The sequence below is a fragment of the Apis laboriosa genome, unplaced genomic scaffold, assembly GCF_014066325.1.
Source record: "Apis laboriosa isolate Shangri-la unplaced genomic scaffold, ASM1406632v1 scaffold1_cov151, whole genome shotgun sequence".
In the NCBI taxonomy this organism is placed as follows: Eukaryota; Metazoa; Arthropoda; class Insecta; order Hymenoptera; family Apidae; genus Apis; species Apis laboriosa.
Window position 1 is genome coordinate 4,490,273 of NW_025222279.1, and position 23,681 is coordinate 4,513,953.

The 23,681-nt window shown below is 26.0% G+C and overlaps 3 protein-coding genes across 12 annotated transcripts in view; 2 read left to right on the plus strand and 1 right to left on the minus strand.

Moving 5' to 3' along the window:
* LOC122712238 (protein sidekick) overlaps window positions 1-3,935 on the plus strand; it is a 42,947-nt gene extending 39,012 nt beyond the window's left edge. For 2 of the 5 annotated variants that reach the window (XM_043931711.1, XM_043931714.1), the window contains 10 exons: window positions 101-297; window positions 384-623; window positions 733-930; window positions 1,037-1,178; window positions 1,268-1,546; window positions 1,792-1,812; window positions 2,367-2,524; window positions 2,602-2,764; window positions 2,832-3,160; window positions 3,231-3,935. In XM_043931711.1, coding sequence (XP_043787646.1) covers window positions 101-297; window positions 384-623; window positions 733-930; window positions 1,037-1,178; window positions 1,268-1,546; window positions 1,792-1,812; window positions 2,367-2,524; window positions 2,602-2,764; window positions 2,832-3,160; window positions 3,231-3,473 — 1,970 coding nt within the window. In that variant the 3' untranslated portion in view covers window positions 3,474-3,935. The remainder of the gene's footprint in view (window positions 1-100; window positions 298-383; window positions 624-732; window positions 931-1,036; window positions 1,179-1,267; window positions 1,547-1,791; window positions 1,813-2,366; window positions 2,525-2,601; window positions 2,765-2,831; window positions 3,161-3,230) is intronic. The other 3 variants (XM_043931713.1, XM_043931715.1, XM_043931712.1) reach the window with 2 other exon arrangements.
* Window positions 3,936-5,750: 1,815 nt separating this feature from the next.
* Window positions 5,751-7,948, minus strand: LOC122712395 (aminoacyl tRNA synthase complex-interacting multifunctional protein 2-like). Of its 2 annotated transcripts, none has more exons than XM_043932034.1 (4): window positions 7,627-7,948; window positions 6,510-6,659; window positions 6,208-6,418; window positions 5,751-6,135 (listed from the first exon to the last, which is right to left on the minus strand). In XM_043932034.1, exons 1-4 carry the CDS (start codon window positions 7,786-7,788, stop codon window positions 5,771-5,773), a joined length of 888 nt encoding a protein of 295 aa, XP_043787969.1. In that variant the 5' UTR covers window positions 7,789-7,948; the 3' UTR covers window positions 5,751-5,770. The 2 variants fall into 2 exon arrangements, with proteins under 2 accessions (XP_043787969.1, XP_043787968.1); XM_043932033.1 differs by having other exon boundaries at window positions 7,609-7,947.
* LOC122712394 (nucleosome-remodeling factor subunit NURF301) lies at window positions 7,203-23,650 on the plus strand. 5 transcript variants are annotated; one of them, XR_006346331.1, is made up of 29 exons: window positions 7,203-7,533; window positions 9,511-10,574; window positions 11,046-11,328; window positions 11,421-11,629; window positions 11,733-12,098; window positions 12,159-13,355; window positions 13,427-13,617; window positions 13,715-14,332; window positions 14,463-14,644; window positions 14,726-15,044; window positions 15,128-15,437; window positions 15,530-15,665; window positions 15,952-16,229; window positions 16,358-16,498; window positions 16,596-16,703; window positions 16,775-16,950; window positions 17,034-17,282; window positions 17,354-17,570; window positions 17,663-18,001; window positions 18,124-18,312; window positions 18,395-18,625; window positions 18,736-19,045; window positions 19,133-19,334; window positions 19,425-19,687; window positions 19,760-19,927; window positions 20,003-20,198; window positions 20,269-20,353; window positions 20,487-20,821; window positions 22,071-23,650. XR_006346331.1 is itself a non-coding variant. In XM_043932028.1 (28 exons), the coding sequence occupies exons 2-28, from the start codon at window positions 9,524-9,526 to the stop codon at window positions 20,687-20,689; spliced, it is 8,217 nt and encodes a 2,738-aa protein (XP_043787963.1). In that variant the 5' UTR covers window positions 7,203-7,533; window positions 9,511-9,523; the 3' UTR covers window positions 20,690-21,028. The 5 variants fall into 5 exon arrangements, 4 of the variants coding, with proteins under 4 accessions (XP_043787963.1, XP_043787967.1, XP_043787966.1 ...); XM_043932028.1 differs by lacking the exon at window positions 22,071-23,650 and having other exon boundaries at window positions 20,487-21,028; XM_043932032.1 differs by lacking the exon at window positions 22,071-23,650 and having other exon boundaries at window positions 15,985-16,229; window positions 20,487-21,028.
* Window positions 23,651-23,681: the final 31 nt, after the last annotated feature.

Sequence of the window (23,681 nt, forward strand, 5' to 3'; positions counted from 1 at the left end):
CCTTGCTTTTTTATTTTTTATATGAAATTTATTTAATTAAAATTTTTAATTAAAATTAAAATATTTAATTAAAAAAAGATATTATAATATGAATTTGTAGCACCTTCTCGAGGAGTTATTGGATTGAAAGTTGTTCCAATAACAACATCTAGCATAGAAGTTCATTGGAATGCAATAGATGAAACATATTGGAGTGGAGATCACGAAACAGGTGGTTATCGCGTTATTTACCAACCAGTTTCTGATTTTCCAACAGCCCTTCAAGATACACCTAAAGAAGAAGTTTTAGGAATAAAAGTAATAAATATATAAAAGTATAAATTGTAAAAATTAACTTTAAATGACTTGTATTAATTTTTTTTATTTTATATTTAATTCTATAGGCTACAAAGATTGTTCTAAGTGATTTAACAGAAGATAGATATTATGAAGTAATAGTTTTACCATTCAATTCTGAAGGAGAAGGTCCACCAAGTCCTCCAGTGACTGTATATGTAGGAGAAGCAGTTCCCACAGGAGAGCCACAGTATCTAAAAGCAGAACCAATTTCTTCTACAGAAGTACATTTACGTTGGAAACCACCTCAAGCCAATATGCAAAATGGAGATTTATTAGGATATAAAGTAAAATTCATTATTTTTTATTATATATAGATTTTATTATTTTAACAAAATTTTTTAATTAAAAGTTATTATTTATATTTATATATTTATTATATATTTTTTATTTTAGATTTTTTACTTAGTTACTGATTCTCCACAAGATTTAGAGAATAAACAAGAAGAAGAAATAGAAGTTGTACCAGCATCATATTTAACACATAGCTTAGTATTTTTAGATAAATATACAGAATATCGTATTCAAGTATTAGCTTTCAATCCTGCTGGTGATGGTCCTCGAACTCCATCTATTACTGTGAGAACTAAGCAGGTATATCATTCAGAATTTGAAATCTAATAATAATTAAATTGAAATCGTAATTAATTTATTTTATAAAAATATATTTAATTATTATAACATTAAATATTATTTGCAGGATATACCTGGACCACCACACAATTTACAATTCTCAGAAATTACAATGACTAGTCTTCGTGTTTCTTGGGAAGCACCAAAATTACGAAATGGTGAAATAGTTGGCTATATTGTTACATATGAAACAGCAGAACAAAATGATCGTACGTTTTTAAATATATATGTCAATTATTTGAGAAATTTAATTATAAATAATTGTTCATATAAAATGTAATGTTTTAAATTATTGCAGGTTTTAGTAAGCAAGTTAAACAAAAAGTAACAGAAACAAGTTTACTAATTCAACCTTTAGAAGAAGAAGAAACGTATACCTTTATGGTTCGGGCACAAACCATTGATTTTGGTCCACCTATATCCGGAAATGTCACGACAGGTCCACAAGAAGGCTCACCTATGGCACCTAGCAATCTTGTTGTTACAAAGACAGTGTCTAGTGTTGAATTACAATGGACTAATGGAGCTTCTGGAAAAGGACCTATATTAGGATATTATGTTGAAACACGACGAAAAGGTAAATAATATAAAATCTTTTAATATTTAAAATCCTTTAAAAACTAAAATAATTATTACAGAATTAATTTAAAAAATATTAAGAAATATATACATATTTATATAAAATATGAAAGATAAAAATGAAGAATAGAATTTCTTTGATTATTTTGATTTTATATACATTTGATTTTGTATACATATTTATAATATAAGATTCTAAATGATATTTAAATTACTAATATTGCCTTTTTTATAATCATATAGCAATGGAAGAGTGGCAGCATTGTAAGTGTCAATGCACGTAAATATATTGAGCGTCGATTATTGTTAGATGATCTCAACAATTAAATATAATTTTTGTTAGTGTTAAAACATAGCATTCTATTTGTAATTAATCTGTGATTTGTTTAGTGATATTTGTACTGTTGATTGCATGATGATGTCATAGCATGACATTTTCCATGAATTCAATTAGAAATTCATTAAACATTTTAACTTTGAATGCTGCTATAATTATATTGTAATAAATAAATAGTTGAAATTTGACATGTTAGATAATGATATTCCTACAATTTTAATTTTCCAATTCCTATATTTAATATTTCATTAATGTCCTTTAAATATGTAATATAGATTACAATATAACTTCGCAAGTTTTCAATTATAATTAATTTTTGAAATGTTAAAATAATCAAATATATTATTTTTTTCTTGTAATATATTATAGGAAAGTATACAATGTAATATATAATTTCAAGAAAACATGCAGAAGTTTTTGATTATATTTATGATTTCATTACATTGAAACTAAATAAATATTATTGCATTTATAATTATAGATGACAGTCGTTGGCAGACAATAGTACGTAGTAGTAATGGACCATTGACAGAATTTTCTGTATCTTATCAAAATTTACTTCCATCCACATCATATTTATTCAGGATAATATCATATAATCGTTATGGAATTAGCTATCCTGCATATTCTACAGAAACGGTAAATATTATTGTTATATTATATACATTTTTTATGAATATTTTTATGCATTAAATATTATAATATATCTTTTTTAGATTTTAACTCCATCAAAGTTATATTTTGAATATGCATATTTACAACATAAACCATTTTACAGACAAACTTGGTTTATGGTTACTTTAGCTGCTGCATCAATTATAATCATTATAATGGTCATAGCAGTGCTATGTGTAAAAAGTAAAAGCTATAAATATAAACGTAAGTCATAATAAATATATTCTAATGCAAAGCATATAGATTAATGATAATAAAATAATTGTCTTAGAAGAAGCACAAAAGACACTTGAAGAATCTATGGCTATGGATACAGATGATAGACAAGAATCTGATTTAGAGCTTTATAGATCGAGACAAGGAGGTGGTGGTACTATGAATATAGCAAATGCTTGCGGTACATTAGGTAAAAGAAACACTTTAGCAAGAAAATCTATGCATCCACCTCCTCCTACAATGTTAGGTAAATCACCTCCTAGACCTTCACCAGCCTCAGTTGCTTATCATAGTGATGAAGAAAGTTTAAAAGGATACGATGAAAATCCTGATGATAGTAGTGTTACAGAAAAGCCTTCTGAAATTAGTTCAACAGATTCTCAGGTAATCTTTTATTTTCTTAAATATATAAAAAATAATAATAGGATATATAGAATATAATTTTGTTTCATAGGGATCTGAAAGTGAAAATGAAAGTGTACAATCGGATCCACATTCTTTCGTAAATCATTATGCTAATGTTAATGATTCATTAAGACAGTCTTGGAAGCGTCAAAAACCAGTTAGAAATTATTCATCGTATACTGATTCTGAACCAGAAGGTAGTGCTGTTGTGAGTTTAAATGGAGGACAAATTATTATGAACAATATGGCAAGGTCAAGAGCACCATTGCCTGGTTTCTCATCATTCGTATAATTCGTACATAATAAAAAATTGAAGTCTTTTTAAGTAGATAGGGTGCCGAATTACAATCAATTGCCTAATATTTATAATTGTTATACAATAAAATTAAAATAAATTTATGCTGAGCAATAATTAATTTGAAAACATTTGGATAAAAAAAACTATTTAAATTTAAAAGAAAAATTAAAAAATTATTATATATATATAAGATGAGACTGGTTGTTAAAATTTTGATAATTTTTATAAAATAGGATAGTTAAAATTTTAATAGCTCAGCATCGAAATTAAAATACATAGAGTTAAAGACTTATGTTGAAACACAAACTCGAGTGTTTCACACATGCTACGTGTAGTAATTTTAATATGCTTCTGGCACCATCATATTGTGATATATTAAAATACATATTATTTATAATTTTAGATAAAGTCAGAATATATGTATAATGAATATTTTTTATTTTTATTAAGTGAAGTTAAAACAAATTATTGCATGGATCTCGAATAATATAATGCTTATGCATTCTTTTAATTATAAGAAAAGATAAATTGTTTAAAACCATCTGTCAATATAACATATTAATAATGTAATAGAATAACATTAGATTATGAAACAATATCGTAACGAAAACTGCCAGAAACAATTACTTAATAAATCCAGAAAACGAAATATTTTAATACTATATTATTAAAACGTTTAAAACAACATTAATTATAAACTTTTTTTCATGTGAATAAATTCTTTCAATATTTCTAATTAACATTTATACTACAAATGAAAGTTGTACAATATCATCGATTTATATAAATATATAAAAAATTAATTAAAACCATCATAACAGAAATAATCTTCACAGATTAAAAATAAATCTGATAATATTATTATACTGATTAAATAGTAAACAAATAATTACTTATGTAAAATATGACTGCGTGCATTTCTATGTCTAAAAGACTTTCTTTTTAATAACATTATGTATAATGTATATAAAATTTATATAAATTATAGAATACTGATAAAAACTCTTGTATATTTAGTGCACAGTTTAAGTAACATTAGATCAAATTTTATGCTGAATAATTTTTGACAATTTTTATTTTAATAGATAATTCATCATTTATTTTTTATCTTTTTAAATTATAAAATCAAAGAAAAAAAATGTAGCTTTAATGCATTTACATTTGCATACAAAAAATATATGCAATCTATTTAATTCATCATAATATCATTAATTCATTTGTAGTATATAATATCACATTTACAGTATTGTGAACATTAGCATAGTATACAAACTTATTCAATTTAGAACAGAATTTTTTTACTATAATTATTCTATGTAATTATTATTTTAAATACAAAAAACATTTTAAATTGATATTAATGCATGAAATTTTTTTTTAAATGAAATGTTTTTTGTTCTTTTTAATTACTTACTTTATAATAAAAAAAAAGATTATAGAAATAATATAAAATGTTAAAAAATTATAAAATATATAGACAAATTTTTAAAAATATCTTTGATATATTAAATATTTTATTGTGTTAAAAATCTAGGATTTTATCGAAAATAAAAAAAAATGACATGAAATAAATGAAAATTATTGAATAAATAATGGCAGCTATAATTCTATTATTTAAAAAAAAATTACTAATTATAATTAATTGATAAATTAAGATTGATAAATTATATTAATTAAATTATTAATTATTGAATTTTTAATTTGATTTTAATTAAACAATTATTATATTAATTGCAATCTAAAAATCATAATTAATATGTGTCATAAAGTAGATAGCAAGTTATTTAGTAAATATTTAGTCTTAAATGCAGTCATCTTTTTATTTTTATTATATTTTATTTTTTTCTTTTTTTAAAAAATTTGCTTTCTAATTTTGTTGTATATAGTATTATAGTATTAATTTTATTTTTTATTTGTTAATATCAATCATCAATTATTATCATTTTGTCATAAGTATTTTTTGCCAGAAATAAAAATACAATTGTTTCTGAAATACTGCCAAATTCAAAGATACAATTTTTCTTATTCACATTTGTACATATTAATGACAAATTAATAACAAATTATTATATATATTAAATATATATATATTTAATAAATATAAATATATATATATATTAATATCATGCTTGAAATTATACATTACTTGTATATAATTTTATTTAATTACATATAATTTTATTGACAATATTTCCTCATAATTTTATTTAGTAAATTTTAAAATATTTTTAAAACAATTGATATTGTGTTTATATAAATAAATAGTACTTATTTTATTAAGAGATTTTTATTTACATAAAAATTTTTTCACACGCTTCAAACCATTTATTAAGTTTTGGCGGATATTTGTTTGGAAAAATTTGTTTAATTGTAGACCATGCAGCAATATCTGCTATATCAAGTTTTTTTTTATTTAACCAATTTATATTTAACTTATCTGCTATTAGTGACAATATTTCTTGTTTTTTCTTCAATGATTCTTCAAAATATAAAGAATGACACAAATCTAATATTAAATCAGTAGTATTTAATTTCTCTACACAATCAGAATTTTCATAATTGTGTGAATTTATTAATCTACTTATATATCTTAGAAAATTTGTTTCACCAGTTATACAATAACTATGTAGACCAGATACAAGTTGCAGCTCTTCAACTGAAAATAAAATCTTTTATAAATATATATTTTTATTTTAATTATTAAATATAAGAATACAAATTATTTTACCATCTTTCCAAATTAACGATAAATTAATAATATTATTCTTAGGAGAGTTTGTAATTGATTGATAAATAAAAGTTCCTTCTTTATTAAGACTTGAATGAACATAAGTTTGTACTTTAATATCAGTGTCTTCCCATAAATTTTGTAATGCAGATATAAAGTATGGTGGCCTTTTAGGATTTACATTAATGATAAGATTTACATTAACTGTCTTCTATAAAAATTAATATTAACAAATTATTTTTTTTGCGCTTTTGACTTTGAGAATAAAAATTTTTATTTTATATTAATTTATTTCATATTACCTCATTTGTGACACTTTTATTGATTACTGCAACTTGATTTGTCTGTTTTAAAAATCCAGAAAGTGTTGAAACTTGTTTCTTAAGTTCTGCAAGTTGTGCTAATATTTTTTCTTGTCGTGCTTCTAATGCATTATATTCTGGTAGTGGACTCTGAAATAAAATGTTATTCTAAGTATATATAATATTTTACATAAAACATTAATAGTTATGAAAATATAAATCTTAATAAAAGCATTAGGTAAAATTAATTAATTAGGTAATTTTAGAATAAAATTAGAATTATTTGATATTAATATATAAAATTTAAAATTAAAAAACATATATATTATAATTAATTATAATTAAAATGAAATTTTTCTATTTCTAAAATATTATTAAAGAAATAAATATCTTTATATTTAATGACAAATTATATAAAATATTATTATATAAATACATTATAATTACTATTCGATCACAATCTAAAGTTTACAATTTAATATAATACTTATGAAAACATATTTTTTCATAAAATATATTATAAATATTATTTCAAGTTGAAAAATGTTAATAAAATTCAATATAAAATGGACATATTTATTAGTTTCATGTCAGAAGAAAATGTCCAAAAACACAGGGTTATGAATTATAGATTTGATAGTTCACCAGTAACATTGTTGATTAATACTAGTGAACAGCTATAAGATACATACATCTTTTTACTGGGTTAGGTTTTACATGTATTTGGTTATACAACTGTACTTTGTAGCTTTCAGTTTCAGTGCAGTTCTAATTTAGTAAGCTTGCCCTTCTATACTAATTATCGGCGTATTCCCGCTTATCCTTCGAACGAACTAAATTTTTCATATACCGTAGTCGCGTAGTGTCCTGTTAGATGAAAAATTGGAGGGGCAAGCATCGATCAAGCCTGTAGAACCATATTCCCGGTCGATCGTGATTAGTGCTTGTGGAAATTTTGGGAGGAGTCATGCACAACAAGCTCGAGACAGAAGAAACACTCGTAGCTACCATGCTTACTAAACGCGTGAGTAAACCGTTCATTCTAGTTAACTAGCAATGTTTTCTTTCACATCGGCAGGATAACAGAAATGATGAAAACCTTTAAAAAGCTGATAACCTGCTCAGTGATATCAGGCACGATCTTGTTCTCGACTTCCGTATGGTCGTCTGTTGATTCTTCATGAATATTTCGCATTTCGTACATCATTTTTCTATGATGCAATATTCGTGGCAGGGAAACAATTGGTTTTAACGTATACATTGTCATTTCGTTACGCATTTTGTTCGTTATTCCGTGATTAATTTATAAAAAACCATCGACTTATATTCACATTCGATCGTTACACTCTCGTTCGTTTTTCGTATTTCTCGATTTTAACTTGACGGCCATTTTTCTTTGATCCCCCCTATCTCTGTCGTACTTTCATGCTGGCGCTAATGTTTTCCAACTACTAACATCCGTTTCAAAGATGGCGCCATAATTTTTGGTAAAATTACATCATACAAGAATTTTACGTTGTTGTTATTAATATATTTTATATATTTTTTTACGTGTTAAGCTTTGAAAAATTAATTTATTTTAATAATAATAATTATAATAATTAATTATAATTAAATTATTTTCTCATTTGTATAGAAAACAATTTTGGAATATGTTATACTAGTATAATATATAAAATAATTGAATAATTTATTATTTATAAATTATTGATAAAATTCTAAATTTATTATTTCAGTATTTAAACAAATGTTTAACAAACAAATAATTGATCATAATATTGCTATATTTGTTTGATTAGCAACTTCCATTAACTTTTTCTGATTATTGAATGCAACAGAAAACATAATTTAATATATAAAATTTTTGATATAGTGAAATATAAAATATATAAGAAAGAAGTGCTGTTAATAAATATATAATGAAATATAAAAAAAAATTGTATAAGATCTATTAAAAATTAAAACTTAACAAAACCTTAGTTTCAATTAAGAAGATGTCGCGTTCATCGCTAATTTCTTTTAAATTAATTGATATTTATTATTAATTAAATTATATAATAAACATAAACAAAATTTTTTTCTTTTATATTGATAACATTAATTTTTAATTACTATGATATTATAAGCTAAAAAAAAAGATATACCGACTAAACGACATATAAATTAGAATTATGGTGGTGTCCTCTGTCGCAGCTTCTTTATAACTAAGGATAGATCTCTTGCGGGTAACAGCGAACTCGTTCGATTACACATGTGAATTAATTATATAATTTGTTTGAAATAAAAAATATAATTGATCAAAATAAAAATAACTGTAAAAAAAAAGGGAAGTAAATAAAGAAAAGAAAGCATGTTTATCGGAAGTGCGGTTAGAATCGCGTTCTTCCAACCGCGCATGTCGCCACCTATTGTTGATCTGACAGGCTCTTGTGTAGTTACGGTGAAAGCGATTGGATCTTCTGTACGTTTCGTGAGAAATTAAAAAGCGGTCAATTTGTTTTTGCATTACATGAATTCCATTGAAATTCAGTCAAGAAGAATGTGTCGAGCTATAGATTGTTCTAAATAGGAAAAACGAAAATTTCATCAAAGATTTTGTCTACTTTTCGAGTAGATGCGTTCGAGGCCAGACATGGCGGCGATTCGATGAACCAATTGCAGCAGCGCTCTCTTAGAGGATCAGATATTGTAAATTCCCCTTACATTCGCATCAGTGAATGATTCTGTACTTATTTTGGTCGTTACTGATAGTAATACAAGTTCTTATCATTACGAAAAGGTGATTGTCGTTCGCCGACAGAAAAGTAGAAGCCACGCAAGATCGTACCGAAACGTTGATCATGAAAGAATTGTGTTTGGTCACGTGACCATAGCCGAAAAATGGCGCAAAGATCAGAGTACAAACATGGGTTCCATTTCATTGCTACGGTGTCATTTGTATTTGTTTACAAGCGCGCGTTTTCACAAACCACGTGTTAAGTAAGTGCCATTTCGTTGACAGTGCGTGACGGACAATGACGGGGAGAGGATCGAAGAGACGGGGTCGACCCCCGAAATCGGTGGTCATGGAAAGACCAAAAAAGTTTCAATATCATCTTATGAAGAAACCAAAATATTTGCAAAACAAGGGTTCGGAAACGCCAAATTCACAACCAAGTACACCGACACCTTCGAGACCATCATCGCCAGTCGAAAGCGAAGAAAGCAGACGAAGTACACGAATTCGAAAATCTCGAGGACCCAGAGACAGACATTCGCGCAAAGGTGGTCATTCTAGTTCAGGTGCATATCAACGCCGAGGTTACAATCCAAATGTTGATTATCATGATTCTGAATATCATTATGGGTCGGACTTTGGAGATGAATCTAGTGAAAAAAGTGAAGTTGAAGAGGATCTCTTGCAAAGCGATGTAGATTCATCTGAAAGTATAGAAGAACCTGATCCTTCCAGTGACAGTGATTTTTCCCTCTCCAGTTATAGCACTACTAGTGGCACACCCCGTAAAACACTTCTTAGTCAGCAAAGACCACCAAGTCCAGAACCATTATGGCTTCAAAATAGAGAATTGCCACTATTAAATCTACCTAAATCGTCTGATGATTTATTAGTTCCCAGAGAACTTGTTATGCCATGTTTATCCATTTATGAAGTATTGAGACACTTTCGCACTTTAGTACGTCTTTCAGCCTTCAGATTTGAAGATTTCTGTGCTGCACTTATGTGTGAAGATCAAACCAATTTGTTGGCTGAAATACATATTATGCTTATTAAAGCACTTCTTAGAGAAGAAGATTCTCAACAAACACATTTTGGTCCTTTAGACCAAAAAGACTCTGTGAATGTTAGCTTATATTTTGTGGATTCTATGACTTGGTCAGAAGCTTTACGTTCTTATGTAGAAAGTGACAAGTCATTTGATCAAAATATTTTACATATTTTATCAACATGTGAATATCCTTTTACTTCTGTAGAAGATAGAATCAAGGTGCTACAATTTTTGACAGATCAATTTTTAATTACAAATCCAGTAAGAGAAGACCTATTGCACGAAGGTATATTAAATGGTATTTCATGTTATGTTTTATTTTTTATAGTTATTTTTTTATATAATTTATATATAATGTAATAATTTATAAATATATATATAATCAGCAGGAAAAATTTATATGTCCATGCTGAAGTTTTAGTTATATTGTTTTATATATATATATATATATATATATAAATGCTAAAATATTTTTTAATATAAATACATATCATTAGATATGTATTAAATTATTTATATATCATTAATTTATATTATATTAAATAATTCTATGTTTATTTTAATTTATTAAATTATAAAACTCCTTATTTTTTTATTATTTTTTTCATGTAATTAATTATAAAAAATATATAATTATGTATATATATTATAAATATGTATATATATTATATATGTATATATATTATAAATATACATTCTTTTATAAATATTATCAAATCATTATCATTATCAAAGAATAATATATATCATGAATATTGTCATTTTATAGGAAATATGCATTATGATGATCACTGTAGAGTATGTCATCGATTGGGAGATTTATTATGTTGTGAAACATGTCCAGCAGTTTTTCATTTAGAATGTGTAGAACCTCCATTAGTTGATGTTCCTACTGAAGACTGGCAATGTAGTACATGCAAAGCTCACAAAGTTACAGGAGTTGCTGATTGTATACCTGATGTTGAGAAAAATGGTTCTCTTTGTCGTCAAGAACATTTAGGATTTGATAGACATGGCAAAAAATATTGGTTTCTTGCAAGAAGAATTTTTGTGTAAATATCCTATAATAAAATAAAAATTTTTTATAATATTTATCATTAATTATTAAAAAAATATTGTTAATCGTTAAAATTATTTATTATAGTGAAAGTGAAGATGGTGAAGTTTGGTATTATAGTACAGCTTTACAATTAGAAGAGTTAATGCTTTGTTTAGATCGTAATGAAATGGAAGTTGCACTTTATCGAGAATTATCAGACTACAAAGATGAAATTGTAAGACAAATGGAACTTACAGAACAAATTACTAATCAATACAAGGGTAATAAAAAGTCATATCTAGAAATTGAAAATAGTAAGTTTAATTAAATAACTATTTTTTTATTTCATTTTTTTATTTATGATTTAAATTTATAGTTTAAATATTTAATATTCTTATTTAATATTTCACGTTTTAGGTCTTATACAAAAATTACAAAAAGAACGTCAAGAAAAACAAGAAAAAGAAGAAGAAGAAAAAAAAGAAAAACAAAGACAAGAAGCTGAAGAAATGGTACGCAGAATACATGAAGGTACAGATTCTCTTGAAGAACAATTATCAGCAGTCACTGAACAACAAGAAATAAAGACATCTGAAGATTCAAATACGAAAGAAAATACTCAAAAAATAATTCCAGAAAATGTAGAAATAGATAGTGTAGATACTAATTTAACAGATGGGGTAAATAAAGAAGTCAAAGCTTGTACATCATCGTCATCATCTGAAGAAATTGATGAAGAGATACTTGAAGGGGACGAAAGTATCTCAAAAATTGGTAAAGATGGTGAGTTATAAAACTATAAATTTTAAAGAGATACAATAATTAATAAATCTATTATTTTAGGGAAAAAACACACTATTGTAACTAGATCAAAAACAGGATCATTACAACCTAGGACATTTAATATGGATGATTTAAAAAAACGTAGTACTGGACAGCTCTCAAAAGAAGAGTTAGAAAAATTAGATAAAGGTTTAAAAGAAGAAGGAGATAGTACTAGATTAACAAGACAAAAAGCTCATCAAATAGCTTCTGGTACGCATTTATTTAAATTGGGAATGGATAACAACTTTAAATCATATGTGAATCAGTACAGTACTAATCCTATTGCTTTGAATAAGGCCCAACGAAACGAAGAACGTGACAAAAAGAGACATTTATCACATAAATTTTCACTTACACAGGCTTCTGAATTTAAATGGGTAGGAAGTTTGACAGGAACTCGTGCTCTTTTAGTAAGCACACTTCGTCAGACAATTCTTCAACTCGAAAGCAGCATTCAATCTTCATTTATGCATACTAATTGGCCTCTTTTACGTAAACCTTGGACTACAGCAGTAGGTGCTTGTGTTAATCCAAGAGATTTTGCTCGTGCACTTATTGTATTACAAGCATGTATTAAATCAGTAGTATTCGCTAGTGTATGGCATGATCAACTTGGTCATGTAAAATTACAAAGAGTAACGGCTCTCGAACGAGAAGAAAAGAAACGTCAAGATAAAAAAGATAAAAAGGAAAGAGAAGATGAAGAAGAACGTAATCGTCTATTTAATTTTGTTAAATATACATTAGGCTTGAAACATCAAGTTTGGAAACAAAAGGGAGAAGAATATCGAGTACATGGACAAGGTGGTTGGCTTTGGGTATCTGCCAGTCGCCGCTATAGATATTCTGACATGTCAAAATTAGGTCTTCGAATAGGCCCACAGAAAATTATGGTACAAATTAAAGATCAAGAAGGATTAAAAATTTTAGCTTTAGATCCTCCCACATATGACTTTTTAATAAAGGAATATTGTTCTTCTAAAAAAGAAGAGAATAATATAAACATAAAAATAAAAGAAGAAATTAAAGAAGAAGAAATATCAAAGGATACATTAACTGATGCATGTATAAAACAAGAATGTAAAGAAGAAGACATAAAAAAAGAATCAATTGAAGATAAACAAAATAAAATAGAAATAGATACGAAAACGGAAGAAACAATAACAAAAACAGAATCACAATCAATTAAGCAAGAAACAAAAATGAATTTATCATGTATGTGGGATAAAAACATATTGTTATTTTTAATTATATACTATATTAATTAATTTTTTCTTTTTTTCTAGTTTTAGCTGGTATGAAAATCAAGAAAGTTTATACACCTATAAAAGAATTTGAAGAAATTGATATTACTAAGGCATTAACAACTAATGGAAGACTTCATTATCCAAAAATTGCTAAAAAAACTAGAATTGATGATTTCCTGGCACGCAGAACACATTTAAAACTTTTAGAAGAAAGAAGATTACTACAAACTGTAAGTAAACATTAATAAAAATATCTTAAATATAAATAATGTTAAAATATTTTTTATATTTAAAATATATAAAATATATATACATTATAAATTTTAGGAAAAATCGAAAGAATTATTAAATCAATCAACAAATCAAAAAGATGGAGATTCTGAAGTTGATATAGAAAATAATGAAGAAAGTGATACAGATGGAGGTGATAATTCTTTACAAAATATTCTTACTGGAAAGCAGCCTAAAACTATATCTACATCAGCTAGAGAAATGTTAAATGTAATAGGAAAGCGAATTCAACATGTTAAAGCTCAATATGCAAGCATAATGAGACTTAATAAAAATGGTAGTTGTTATTCACGATATTGTAATATGACAACACTTCCGGGAAAGATTACAACTACAACACAAAGTTTAACATCTACTTGTTATTCTCCTATATGTCTTCAAAAAGCAAGATTAAAACTTGACCTTATTGCATTGTTAAGAAAAGCTAATGCTTTGAATAATAATCAATCATTGAATTTATCAGTTGGAGCAAATACAATGCAATTATCACAAGTAAATTCAAAAATAGAAGGAAATGATGCTAAAGATGCAATTAGAAAAGATTTAGAATCTGCAGTAGCATCTGCAACTCATTGTACTGAAGAAACACCAGCTACAAATGTAGTAAAAGATGTTTCACCTCCTACCAAAAAAATAAAAGTTGAATCTAATATGGTAAGTTATAAAATTATTAATATTAATATATTTTAAATATTTTTTGTATTTGAAACACATTTAATTTAGTTCATAAAAAGTTTAGTTCTTATAAAGCATAAGATATAAAAAAGAGATTTATATTTTATAGACTACTAATGATACCAATTCAGGATACATTGATGTAGTAACTACTACAAATAACATAGTTACTACAACAACTGTAACTACAACACAACAAACTATAAAAACAATCGATGGTATTGTACAAAGTATGCAAGAAAGTACAAGTTCTCAAAATTCAGTTACATTTTCATCTGAAGTTAAAACAAGGTAATATAAAATAATATATTTTAAAAATTTAATTTCTGTGAATATCATTTAGAAAATATTTTATTTTTATGATGTTAATAGTGTAGGGCAAAAGACAATGATTGTTAATCGAAGAGGAAGAACAGTACAAAGAAGTACAATGGCTAAAGAATTAAATGCTGATGGTACAGAAAGAATATACTCTACTACATCAACTGAAGGAAAAGTTTATTTGAAAAAAGTTGCAATTTCTTTGGCTGATAGAAAAAAGAAACGTACTCCAGTTAAATATCCCTTATGTTCCACATTTTGTACCAAAAATAAACATCGTAGTATATTGGTACTTCCACAACATGAATTACGTAAATTAGCTAGAGTTGGTGGCCGAATACAAGTTCAAGGTTTTCATCAGATGGCTAAGGTATTTCTGAAACAAAATTTGTATTAACATCAAAAAAATATAAAATAAATATCGATTAATTTTAATTGAATTTTTTTAAATAGGCAAATATGTCAGTATGGCCATATCCTTGTCCTAGACCATTATTTAAGACTTGTTGGTTATATAGAACAGTTGGCATAAAATCATTGGCTGCAGCAGCTCTTCAATTAAGAATATTATGGGCATGTCTTCGTTGGGATGATATGGCTGCAAAACCATTATCCACAGATGGGAAACATCAAATTACAACTGATACGGAAATTATGTCATTGGAAATTCTTAAACATCGTCATGTTGGTCAATTTTTAGACAAAACACAATACTTACGAAGAAAAGTTGTTATACCTTTAGAACTTCCAAAACAAGTCAGAGGTTTGTATTAATATGTAAATTTCAAAAAGAAATTAAAATATAATTACAATAAATTTACAATAATTAATATAAATTTACAATAAATTTCATAGAAGTTACATCTATAAGAAGTGGTTTAAGAAAAAGAAAACGGCCAGAATCACCACAAAGTACTGAACCACAAGTTACAGAAGAATGGGTTGATGAAGATAAATTAGAACTGTGGGAAATTAAACAATATGGTGATAGGTATGTTTTGTAAAAAAAAAATCTAACTCATATCATATATTTAATTTCAAAATAATTTCTCTCTTTTTTTAACTTTCTTATTTAAATGTTTAATTTCAACAAAATTCTATATAATTTAACTTTTTATTGCTTAAATGCATTTTAAAGCAATCTTATATATAATGAAATTAGAATATTATTGATTATATTAAATACCTGCTTTTACCTTAATATCACTCAAGTTCTGACCTATCCTTATTTAACACCATTTGATACTAACCCTCCACTTGGTGTGTGTCCTATCCAGGTTAGAGAAGGCTAATGCCCAGATTATTACTAGGAGTCGATCGGGACAGCCACAATCAACAGTTGGTTCTAACCGAAATGCAGGATCAAATTCTGGTATAAATGATCAACTCGTTAGTGGTAAAGCAACACCTGAAGAAATTAAAGAAAAGATGGAACAACAATTACGTATGCAAAGAGCTGCTCATCAACAAAAAAGAGCATTAGAAACTTTAAAAAGTCCAGCTAGTTCTGGTTCACCTACACAAGTTGTAAAAGTTACAGCTAATTCTGCTCATGGTAAAAGTTACATTTATTAATCTAATTTATTTCAAAATTATAATTAATAAATATAATTAATTATATATTATATAATCAATATATTTAATTAAATATATGACATAAAAATATTATTTTTTTTATTATAGATGGAACAGTTAAATTAGTTTCCAAAGTTGCGATACCAGCAAATCCAAATAGTGGGACAAAATCACAGTTAACTTCTCTTTTGACGACACCTACACAAAATAAACCTTTTATTAGTACAAAACGTATTTATATGGCAAAATGTAAATTCAAAATTAAATAATACAATAAATATTAAACTAAATATATTTAAATATATATATATATATATGTATATATATTATATTTTCTTTTAAATAGCATCTCTTGGTACAACAAAAGTTGTTTCTGGACCTACAAGTATCTTACCAAAAACACAACTGCAATCTGGAGGTCAACAGTCTTTAATTAAAGTTTCTGGTCAAGCAGGTATATTTATAATAATTATATTTTGAATTAAAAAAAAAATTATTTTTAATAAATCTTTATTTATAAAATAGGACCTATACAACAAATTCAACAAAGAGTACAGATTATAAGAGGACCAGATGGAAAACTTCAAGTTCGAGGTTTGATGCCTGGTCAGCAATTAGTTCAAATGCCTGATGGAAAACTTCATGTGTTAAATAATAGTCAAGCAATTACTACTCTTGCACAAACTGGAACAACTACACAAGTAATATTATTTTTTAAATGTTGTAACAAAATATTAAAAATACGTAAAACGAATTGATAATTAATTTAAGAATTTTTTTTAAGACAAAAGCAGCTACAACAACAACCGCAGCTAAAGTGACAACAGCTAATTGTACTACTAAAACTAGTCCATCTAAAACATCAACAAATATAACGCAACAAGTACAAGCTCAGCAATCACAAGCTCAATCTCAACAAACAATTCAACGTTCGTCAGGAACTGCCTCAGTAACTATTGCTACTACACCAGCACAACCTACAAAAAATGCTATTGTAGTAGCTAATACTGGACAAATTGTACAAAGTGCACAAGTATGTATAAATCATTATTTTCATAAAATATTATCAAAGTGCATGTGATAATATATTAATTAATAATGTAGGTAATATCAACTGGTGGTCAAGTCATTAGTGGAAATCAAATAGTAGTTACTAATGCTAATTTAGCTCAACAACTTGCAAGCGGCAAAGCTCAATTAACAACAATTGGTGGTCATCAAGTAGTTATTCGTAGTACTCCAACAGGCAATCAAATTGTTCATTTGAATTCAACAAATAGTGGTATTATTGTAAAAAATACTGTCACACCAACAAAACAAGGTATGTTAAATTTTATATTTTAAAATATAAATATTTTGATTAAAAAATTATAAATAAAATTGTTTAATAAAATGAATTTTTAAATTTCTTAGTTCCTGTATTGCAATCTACTCAATCAACAGCAACAACAATAGGAGCACAATCAACTGATACAACAAACAATAGTATTAGTAATAATACATCGACGAATGTGACATCGTCTACTATCACAACTGCAACAAATCAAATATCCAATACTCCAGCACCTGGAAGTGTAGAAGCATCTTTATTAGCTGGTCAACCACCTGGAACTGTTATTAAATGTGTTACTGCTCAAGTTATACAAACTACTCAAGGTCCTCGTATAGTATTACAAGGTTTACAAGGTGCAGATTTTACTCCTCAACAACTTATAATGGTACAACAACAAGTAAAACAACAATTACTTAAAGGTTAGAGATTTTATATATATATATATATAACATTATTATTATATTTATAATATATATAACATTATTATTATATTTATAATTATATATATCTATTTATATATTTATATATTTATATTTTGCAGCCCAAGCTACAACAGGCAAACAAGGAGTATTAGGACCTACTAAAATTTATTTAGCTGTTCAACCTGCACCTAACAGTCAACAATCAATTCAAAGTTCTCAAAGTTCTACAACAGCAAATACTCCCGCTACACCGGCAACAAAACCACAAATTGCACAACAACCAGTTGTTTCTCCACCAGCAGCAACTGGTTTGTATTTATACAATTTGATATTTTTTTCCATTATTTTTTTTTTATTTTAATATTATTAATATTATTTTAATTTGAATAGAACCTCAAACGGGAAATGAAAGCATTCCAGAACTTCCATCAACAGCAACATCAAGTTCTCCTGAAAAACCGAAAGTAGTTGTTCAACAAGTTGCTCAACCTAATGTGACTACAGAAGAAGAATCGCAAAAAACAAATGTAGCTAATGGTCAGCAACCTTTGCAATCTTTAAAAGAAGGAAACGATTCTTCGGCTAACAAATTTATTTTAACACCTGATTACATACAACAAAGTTAGTTATTAATCAATATTATTTTTACTGTTTGATAACATTAGATAAGATTAGAAATATTTGAATATTTTTATTCTATATATTTTCTAATGATTATTATAAATTTTTAGCTATTAAGAATGCATTGAAACAAGAAAATCTTAATCCGGAAATAGAAGAAAAATTATTGCAATTGCAACGATATCAAGAAAAACAAATGAAAGGTGGTGTTGAAAATTCAGCAACTAATAATCAAACTCATACTACACCTACAATTACAACTCCGCGTATGCCATCTCGTAAAAGACCGGCACCTTCTAACATTCCAACAACAACCTCATCTACGAATATACAATCAGCAACAAATGATAAAGATACTGATTGGACAGAAACACCCAGAAAAAAACCTACGCTAAAACAAGAAAGTCGTGAAATTCCAAAGTAAGTTTTATAATTAAAAATTAATGTGTTAAAATAAAAATAGTTAAAACAAAAGTATTTTTTAAAAATATTATTTATTTTTTATAGAGTACAAAAAATTGAACCAATAGAGAATGAATCAACTCCACAAAAACGAGCAGCAAAGCCAAAAGACAGTCAAGAACAACGGAGGAAACAACAAGTCCATTCTCGAATGCAAGTCTTATTATTTAGACATAAAGAACTACTTAAAAAAGATATTTTAAAAAAAAGAGCATTACTTGAAAAAGAATTACAAATAGATATTCAGGTATACTATATTAAATATGTTTTTTAACAAGTCAATAATAATATATATTCATCTAAATTCATTTTTATTATTTTTTTATTGAAATTATAGAAAGATTTATCGGCGGAATTAGCTTCAAGAACAAAAGCAGAAAGACACAAACAGGATGAAGTAAAAGTAGGAAGTGCAAAACGTAAAGCAAATGCTCAAATGGCTCAACAAGTTAGTCCACCTAATAGAGGTGGAAGGCCAAAGAAATATAAGGCTCAAGGAAGTAACACTACACCACCAGGAGCTTCAACAGCACCTACTACGAATAGAATCAAAAAAGAAAAATTATATTGTTTATGTAGAACACCATATGATGAAACAAAGTAAGCATTGAACAAAATTTCTTTCTTTAAATAATATATATTTAATGATTGTCAAATATTTTGTTAAATTAGATTTTATGTGGGATGCGATCTCTGTAACAATTGGTTTCATGGAGATTGCGTTGGAATCACAGAAGAAATGTGTAAAACTCTTTCAGAGTTTGTTTGTACAGAATGTAGACATGCAAGAGATACACAAGAGCTATATTGTTTATGTAAACAGCCTTATGATGAATCTCAGTATGTAATGATTATTATTAATTTATATTATTATATTTATTTTTTTTAACAAAATTAATATTTTTATTTGTATAGATTTTATATTTGCTGCGATAAATGTCAAGATTGGTTCCATGGTCGATGCGTGGGTATTTTACAGTCAGAAGCAGACAATATTGATGAATATGTTTGTCCGAATTGTCAAAGAAATTCTTCTGTTAACTTTGCTAATATGAAAAATCTTAACGCAAAAGATCTCGATCTTCTTAAGAAATTAATTAAACAAATACAGGTAAGAAAATTACAAATAATAATAATTATGATATTTTTAAATTGATTATCAATATTAAAAATTTAAATAGGCGCACAAAAGTGCTTGGCCATTTATGGAACCAGTAGATCCAAATGAAGCACCAGATTACTATAAAGTTATAAAGGAACCGATGGGTAAATTAACACTATATATATTATATAATTAATTATATAGTTAATTAATAATTAATATTAATTTTTGTTGAATTTAAAATTTAATATTAAAAAAGATATATCTCTATATTATTTTTATTAATTGTGTTTACAGATTTACAAACGATAGAATTGAGGATAAATGATAGATCTTACAAGAAATTAAGTGAATTTATTGGCGACATGACAAAAATATTTGATAATTGTCGTTATTATAATCCGAAAGAATCACCTTTCTTTAAGTGTGCAGAATCTTTAGAAACTTATTTTGTTCACAAGATTAAAAGTTTAAGAGAAAAGTTTTCTGAAGGAAAGTAAGCAATCAAAAAAAGAAAAAAAAAAGAAAACTGTAACTATAAACGAGTGGAAGTGCTAAGCATCAATGGTTAATTTGTGCAACAACAGAAATGATCTGTGCCAGTAGAAAAGAGACATTCAAATTAGCCATAAGTATGTAAGAGTAGGACATATATAAGTTCACTATTTATTAGAATTGTGTGAACAATTTATTTGCCTTCGTAAAAGCGAATATTATTTGAATAATGGCGTACAGAATTTTGAACCAGAACTTATAATAATTTAGCTTAAAATACATACAGAGTCTAATAAATATTCAAAAAATATTATGAAATTTTATATTTTCAAAAAAGTTTATTATAAAATTATAAATTATGTTCAAATTTGAAATAATATTATATATATTATTTATAATAATTACTTTCATTGTTTATTTATATATGATAATAAAATATTAATTTTTTAAACATATATTGCTTATATAAATTTTTATTAACAAAATAAACAGGAAATATTTGATATGAAAATGTTATAATGATATGAACTCAAGTGCATGAAACCATAAAATTTAATAAATATAATAAAATAATATATATATATATATATATATTATATAAACATATACATATATATATGTATATATATATATATATATATATATATATACAATGTGCAATATAAATTTATTTATTATATTTTATATATGAAAAAAATGATAAAAATTTTTATAGAGAATAATAAATAAGTTATGGTTCAGAATTCATATGTTCTACACAAATATTATTATTTATGTACATCTATTAAATATATGTAATTATGCATGTTATGAGAATAATTATAAATATATCAAATCAGTGCCACTGAGCGTTTAGAATGATGAGTTTTTAGTAACCTAATGCAATGTATTTTGCGAAATCATAAATCATAAAGAAAAAGTTGGAAATCATTCAAAAGTTCATTATTATTTAATAAAGAAAAAGAAAATGGTCCAATGTCATTATATTTTATCTAACAAAAAATCAATTTTTTCTCAATAGATATAAGATTTATTTAGCAAATGCATAATAAATTGTACAAATTTGTTTATTGTGCTCACAAGTAATTATATTATTTTATCACAAAATTTTCTATAAAATTGTTTACAAGTAATATATACAATGTTAGATGATAAGAAATAAGCGGATATGTCTGCTTTGTATATATCCAAGTAAAAGTGTCTATAAAAATAGATATATAGAATCTTGATTCTTATATATCAAAGATATAAAGAAAAATCATTTAAACGCAAAAACTGAATTTGATGAAAATATTGTTTATATTTTAGCTATTAAACAACTATTTGTGAAAAGTACTAAACTACATTGTATATGTACAAGTATATTCAGTTTCTGTATTCTTACAGGATATGAAAAGGCAATATTATTTCATGGACATCTAAGGAACAAAAATATATATACATATATATATACGTATATACATACATACATACTCATATGAAAGGAAGCAAAGAAAAGCCTAGCTTCTAATTTTCACTAATAAATTACAAGAGTGAAAGTACATAGTAAATATTTAACTCATAAAGAAGAATCTGAGAATTTCTAGGAATCTAAACTACACACAGATTTATTCTGTAAAGGTCTAAGAAATATTTCCTTAAGGAAATCTGTTCTCTGATATTAAGAACTGTTTCGTGTATGTACATTAACATATGTGTTTCACGAACTCAAGATGCGTCTTAACGATGGTCAATCATTTATTTAAGTGAAAAAAGCAGGTTGTACATTTTTGCCAGGATGATGCTTGTACAGTATTTTTAATTCAAAGTTCACAAAACCTGGCACTGATCTGTTTTTTACCTTCGACTTTCGATTATAGTTACAGAATACATATAATTACTTTGCCCAGATTTATACACCGCATTAGCTTTATCGTAAGCTCAAGTGGTCGTGTCATATGCGTCTCGTTTATCGAAGCTTTATTTTATCTCTATTGTAATGTATTTTACAAATGTCTTCAATATATATCGATATATCTATGATTATTAAAATGTTAAATTTTTATTTTTTTACGCTTAATTCTTTGCTGTATTCTGTGTTTAAACTGATAGCGTTCCTCGAAGTTGTGTCTCTAAGTTTGTTTGATCTATATATCGCAAAGAGTTAAGCGAACATTTTAAAGAGAATTTTATTTTGAAAATTATGCCTCGATAGATTTACTCTTTGAGATTTAGTGCATCTTTGAAATTCTTCTATTTTGCCTTTGGACATTATTTGGCTCGTAAGGATTTATGAATAAAGATTAATAACAAGTATTAATACATAAGTATTCACAGTAATAAATACATACGAGCATTAATTGGAAATAATAACATATTAGCTTTATTTTTTGAGGCAAATAGGAGAATTAAATTGTTTCTCAAAGAGTTAATCCTTATATTTTTTACGAGATGCATGTGAACTTACAAAGTCGTTGATACTCTTAAAATTTTTGATGCGTTAAGAAAACAAATTTAGCTAAACTCGTTCTATCGAGTATTCTTTTCTTACATAGAAGCGACATTTGAAGATGTACTGAAATAAAAATTTTTCTGTAAAAAAGTGTAGAAATACTTTAAGATATATATTAGATATTAGTTGTGTAAGTTTTGGCATGCTACTGAAGTGTAAAAACTGGGTGAAGAATTGCAGCCATGTACATTTTGCGCTGCTCTATTTCACTTTGCCCGCTTATTAATCATGTAACAAGGTGTTTATTTCTATTAAAAAAAGCAACAAAGTGTGATTACATAACTATATTCATCTATAAATCTAATATTACTAGTTTATAATAAATATATTTGTACTAATTTTAATCATAAACTTTGTTGTTTTTATTGCACTATAAATATAAGTTAGATGAAAGCATAGTATGTTAATTTACCTTTTTTAATTTGTAATTGCTTAAAAAATAATAAACTGCTGTATGACAGTGGCTTCATGAAACTTTAAAAAAGTATATTAATACCGTTTAGTAA